The 5,631-nt window shown below is 43.7% G+C and overlaps 1 protein-coding gene across 2 annotated transcripts; it reads left to right on the forward strand.

The window, feature by feature from the left end:
* Positions 1 to 369: 369 nt before the first annotated feature.
* Positions 370 to 5,411, forward strand: LOC109743968 (probable CoA ligase CCL12). Of its 2 annotated transcripts, XM_045231753.2 has the most exons (14): positions 376 to 951; positions 1,328 to 1,457; positions 1,570 to 1,829; positions 1,940 to 2,141; positions 2,219 to 2,259; positions 2,489 to 2,611; positions 2,761 to 2,834; positions 2,947 to 3,167; positions 3,496 to 3,590; positions 3,672 to 3,888; positions 3,965 to 4,090; positions 4,444 to 4,542; positions 4,631 to 4,840; positions 4,932 to 5,411. In XM_045231753.2, exons 1-14 carry the CDS (start codon positions 488 to 490, stop codon positions 5,043 to 5,045), a joined length of 2,376 nt encoding a protein of 791 aa, XP_045087688.1. In that variant the 5' UTR covers positions 376 to 487; the 3' UTR covers positions 5,046 to 5,411. The 2 variants fall into 2 exon arrangements, with proteins under 2 accessions (XP_045087687.1, XP_045087688.1); XM_045231752.2 differs by having other exon boundaries at positions 370 to 951; positions 3,496 to 3,888.
* The last annotated feature ends 220 nt before the right edge of the window (positions 5,412 to 5,631 follow it).

The raw sequence follows: 5,631 nt of genomic DNA on the forward strand, positions 1-5,631 counted from the left end.
ACCGGGCCAGATACAACGATCTCGCTTAGCCGTGTCCCGATCAGAGCATGTGGATGTAGGTGCCGGTGGGCCACGCGTGTTCTTATTGAAACTGATGATCGACTATGTAAACGTGCCGTGCTAATGGTGATTAGCATCATAATACGTGCGTGACGGACATGTATTTTTTGAGAAAAATATGAATTGTATATATCAGAGAGAAAAATGAACCAGATATAACTATTTTGGGTAAATGATAAATGGGGGATAATATATAAAATTTAGGAAAACTCAGTACAAAAAGATAACTAATATTGAGGCGCCATGTTTTACATCAAAAATAAAAATCTCAGATGAGTGTGAGATGCTAGAGGGCCAGGCTGGTTCTTTCAACATGGATGGTCCAGACGGGCAAATGCAAAAATTCAGGACCAGACTTGTTCCAATACGTGAGCACTGGTGTGGAATACTACCTGATGTAGTAGTATCTGAATTACCAGTGACATAAATGCAGTTTGTTGATCCAGAGACAGATAGATGGTGGTATAAGCATGCATGCCAGTGGACGCCGTGCCCAGACGGAGCTTTCCGCCAAAGCCGAGCCTTTTCTCTCCGTTGCCGTCCTCGTCAGACCAGCCAAGTCCCTGCCCCGCGAGGCCGGCGGAGAGCGAGCGAGCAGCCGAGCAGGCGGGGCATGGCGGCGACCGCGAGGGGCAGGGTCGGGGAGATCCGGGCGGGCGACGTGGAGGCGGCCGGGCTCACGGCGGCCGACGCGGGGGCCTTTCTCGCCGCGCTCCGCTCGGCGACCGGCAAATGCGGCGCCGACGCGGCCGCTGCGTGGGCGGCGGTCGTGGCGGCGGGGGTGCTACGGCCGGACCACCCGCACGCGCTCCACCAGCTGGTGTACTACTCCGTCTACGCCGGCTGGGACCGCGCCCAGAGAGATCCGCCGCCCTACTGGTTCCCCTCCCCGTAAGTCGCCGGCCGCCGTCCATTCCCCCCCCCCCCCCCCCCCCCAAGCACAGCTCAACAGGGCTTCTCTCCCAGCGCTTAATTCGCTACCAACTGTTCGATCCAATCGGGTAGTGGGAGCAATCAATGGTGAAAGTGACTGCTAGTCTAATTCCACGAGTCACTTAAGCTTATGGTTCCATTAATTTAACCCAGTATTTTAGTCTAGCTAACAACATTTGAGTCTAACAACAACAGTAAGATACTAGTGCTATTTTGGTAGTACTAGCTAGCTTATAACTGCTCTGTGGATTCGCATCATTTAGCACTACTGTGTGATAGGATGACTGGTGTATATATAATTTACTTCATGACACAGTTATCATGGTTGTTGCAGGACTGACTGTAAGCAAACGAATCTTGGGAGAGTGATGGAAGAGAATGGTCCCAAGCTGTTAGGAGCATCATATAAGGATCCAATTTCAAGCTTTGGCCTCTTCCACGAATTCTCTGTTCAGAACCAGGAGGTCAATTCTTCTTTCTAAATTTGGAATTTACTTCACAGAACAAGTGCATAACTAGAACATCGGTTCAAAATTTTATTTCTTCATAATAGCCTCCTAGGTGATCATTGCGTAGGTCTACTGGAAACTGGTGCTGAAGGAGCTCTCCATCAAGTTCGTACGAGAACCAAAGACGATTCTAGACGCGTCAGATAAATCAATGAAGGGAGGGTCATGGTTCCCCGGTGCGGTGCTCAACATTGCCGAATGTTGTCTGCTACCTTGGCCTTCCCAGAACAGGACAGATGATAGCATGGCTATTGTCTGGAGGGATGAGGGCTTTGGCGATTATCCAGTGAACCGTATGTCGTTGAAGGAGCTTCGCACCCAAGTGATGTATGCATTTCTTAACAAATTAAGAGTAGGGGGCATGCAGAAACCTTTATTTTTCTTCTGTTCTATTGTACAATTTCATCATCATGGTTTTGTTGCTTTGGTATTTTCAGGACTGTTGCAAATGCCCTTGATACCATGTTCCGAAAGGGTGACCGCATTGCAATAGACATGCCAATGACGTGCAATGCGGTTATTGTTTATTTGGCAATCATCCTTGGAGGCTTTGTTGTTGTGGGAATAGCAGACAGTTTTGCACCCCAGGAGATTGGCAATCGTATGAGGGTCGCAAAAGCAAAGGCAATTTTCACTCAGGTTCGACTGTAGCAACCAGCAAGTCTTACGATCATCAGTACTATAGTAGTGCTTATACTAATTCCACAGGATTTCAGGATTTCATAATTAGGGGAGGGAAGAAATTTCCACTTTACAGGTATATGATGGATCAAATTATTTAGTTCATATATGTGTTTCAGTAACTTAATTTGCTCAGCTTTAACAAGAAAATTGTAGTTATTTAGCAGGATCACAGCTTGTGAAAATAATCATTTTGCATTGATGTAACAATTTATGTTTCATTTATACCTTTTTGCATGAACGTACTGAACTACCACAGAACAATTCTCAGCACTTAACTAAATATATCAAATTATATTCTTCAGCCGTGTCATGGAAGGGACTTCAGCTAAAACTATTGTAATTCCTGCAACTGGAGATAGTCTTGGAGTTACACCAAGGAATGGTGATATGTCCTGGAAAGATTTTCTTTCTCGTGCTGCTGGGAGGTATGCAGCAAATGATCCTTCCATGTCACTCAAAATAAACGACTCTGTTCAGATGCTTTCTTTTCGTGAAAATTTGAACACCCAGATTGCAAAACAGAGGTGATTTTGTGAGGTGACCAACATGGGAGCTACATGTCTTGGATTTGCAGGTCATCCATGTACTCTCCAGTTTATCAATCTGCAGACGCCTTAATTAATATACTGTTTTCATCAGGAACAACCGGTAAACACTGCCTTGAGTTTCTGACACAAGTTCCTTTAATCTCTGGTTGCACCGTTTCTCACATTCACAACTTCACGTGTGATTTGATCTGTTCTATTTGCTTCTGGTGCAGGGGAGCCAAAAGTTATACCGTGGACACAACTTTGTCCCATAAGATGTGCAGCTGATACCTGGGCACATTTGGATCTTCGACCAAAGGACGTAGACTTGTGGCCTACAAATCTGGGTTGGGTTATGGGACCTATACAAATATTCTCATGCTTTCTAAATGGTGCAACATTGGCCTTATATCATGGTTCTCCACTTGGACGTGGTTTCTGCAAATTTGTGCAGGTGTGGCCTATTTTGCACCATCTCTTGGTTTAAACTGCTAAAGTCGATTTGTCCTTGTTCCATTTTTTTAGTTAAAGTAAACCTTGGCGTTGTTCTTATTTTTTTGTACCCATTACTTCGCTTGAATCTGGTATAGATAAGGCTTACTGGCTACCTAATTAACTTCATAGTTTGTAACTATTCTCCCAAGTTTTTTTTTATGCATCATAGGGCTTTTTCTTCTGAATGAATCAGGTAGGATTTTATCAAAAGTCCCTGCATATTATATTAGAAGCTGAGTATAAGCTGCTCTTTACTCATGCGCTTCGTGATAATGTCCAAATTGCAGGATGCCCGTGTGAGTGTATTAGGATCTGTGCCTAGCTTGGTGAAGTCTTGGAAGGCAGGGAATCTTACTAAAGGGCTAGACTGGACCAAAATCAGGCAAGTTGCTACTTACACTGTTAGAAAGCATTCAACTTCATCACAAGCTCCGCTAAAGAAGCTAAATTTCTATAATCGCAGGGTACTTGCCACAACAGGGGAGGCTTCTGATATTGATGATAATCTGTGGCTATCTTCGCGTACCTGCTACAAGCCCATTGTTGAGTGCTGTGGAGGCACAGAGCTGGCATCCTCATACATTCAAGGTAGACTTTTACAGCCACAAGCTTTTGGAGCTTTCAGTGGTCCATCAATGTCCACTGGGTTTGTCATACTCGATGAACAGGGAAATCCATATGTAAGTATTGTTCGTAGAATATTCTAAGTTTGGTGATTGCGTTCGCTGCATAAGCATTTGACGTTTGCTATGACAGCCTGATGATCTACCTTGTTCTGGAGAAGTGGGTCTCTTCCCTTTATATTTTGGTGCTACCAATCGGCTTCTCAATGCTGACCACGATAAGGTTTACTTTGATGGAATGCCCATTTACAGAGGACGGGTATGGAGTCGCTTACCTCAATTTTTTATATCTAAACTGCTTGACAAAATTATGAAGATGTTCGACATTTGCAGCAGTCAACTTTTTAAGCTTTATAAAATCAGTGTGTTCTCCAAGTTTTCCAGTGGAGCCCTACCAAGAAGATGAGAAGCAAATATGTGATTTAGACATGCTATTGTGCTCTGATATAAGTTGCAATGATAAGTGTGCTATGAAAAATAGTACTAGCAACATTTGAGTCAATGTTCCCTTTGCTGAACTAATCAAATAAATCTGACTACATACTTTTAAAAGTTATCAGTAATAACCAGAATGGTGAAAGCTCACACGTTGTAACGGTATTTCTACTTCAGCAACTCCGACGACACGGAGATATAATCCAGAGGACAGTAGGTGGTTACTATATCGTACAGGGCAGAGCAGATGACACTATGAATCTTGGAGGGATTAAGGTTGAAGCTCCCCCTTCATTGTTTTCAGTATGATGTCATCACTCTTGCATCTCATGAAACCAATTCAATATTGCTCTTGCCTGACCAGACAAGTTCAGTGGAGATCGAACGGGTTTGTAATGGAGCCGATGAGGGTCTGCTAGAAACAGCAGCTGTTAGCATCAAACCTTCTGGCGGGGGACCAGAACAACTGGCTATATTGGCAGTGCTAAAAGATGGATCGACAACATGCGATGCAAATCTTCTGAAGAGCAAGTTCCAGAGAGCCATTCAGAAGAACCTCAATCCCCTTTTCAAGGTAAGAGCTTCTCTTTTCTGACGTTCAGTTCAGATGATCAGATGGGCGCATCCATAATGAGGGAATTGAGATCGTTTGTTCGTCCTGACAGGTGAGCTACGTCAAAATCGTCCCCGAGTTCCCGAGAACTGCTTCAAACAAGCTGCTCAGAAGGGTCCTGAGGGATCAGCTGAAGCAAGAACTTGCGAATCGCAGCAAGCTATAAGGGGCCTGAGGGATATCTATCTCTTTTCAACAGGAAAATGGATCTTCATGATCCAACGTTATTGAACTCACGGCGTGTTACAACGGTTCGATTCCCTTTCATTCACTTCATTGGGGGTGTAGATTCATAACACTTGTTATTGTATTGTATGTGTTGAGCTCATTGGAAGTAATGAGGCGATGGCTTGCTAAAATCGGATCACTCTGTATGTTTGAAGGTTTATAAGCCGTCATATTTTCTTATGTTTTCTCTTTATATCTTTATAAGACAAGATGAGGTGCATTATGTAGTGTCAGATCAAAGCTCAGATATGTTATTTTTTGTTACTCTTGCAAGCTAACGATTTAAAAAATCTGAACTTCTTTATACAGTTTGTGCTGGGAAAACCGCAAAGAATATTGTTGCTCTTGGATTTAATACAAGTAATTAATATGATCTCTGCATACCCAAAATAGCTGAAGGAGTAGCTTGAGCGGAGGCTCTCCAAGTCAATAAGATCACAACCACCTCATTCTTCCACACGAATCCAGCAAGCTAGCTAGAAGTAGATTAAGAACAGGAAGACGGAGATGAAAGAAGTAACCAG

Source organism: Aegilops tauschii, chromosome 7, assembly GCF_002575655.3.
Source record: "Aegilops tauschii subsp. strangulata cultivar AL8/78 chromosome 7, Aet v6.0, whole genome shotgun sequence".
In the NCBI taxonomy this organism is placed as follows: Eukaryota; Viridiplantae; Streptophyta; class Magnoliopsida; order Poales; family Poaceae; genus Aegilops; species Aegilops tauschii.

What these genes read in the sequence shown, in the direction of transcription:
- LOC109743968 (XM_045231752.2), top strand. Translation starts at nt 488, where the DNA reads ATGCAGTTTGTTGATCCAGAGACAGATAGATGGTGGTATAAGCATGCA. An exon ending in GTTTTCATCAGGAACAACCG is followed by an intron (nt 2,835 to 2,946) that starts GTAAACACTGCC and finishes CTTCTGGTGCAG; the next exon opens with GGGAGCCAAAAGTTATACCG. An exon ending in TGCCCATTTACAGAGGACGG is followed by an intron (nt 4,091 to 4,443) that starts GTATGGAGTCGC and finishes TTTCTACTTCAG; the next exon opens with CAACTCCGACGACACGGAGA.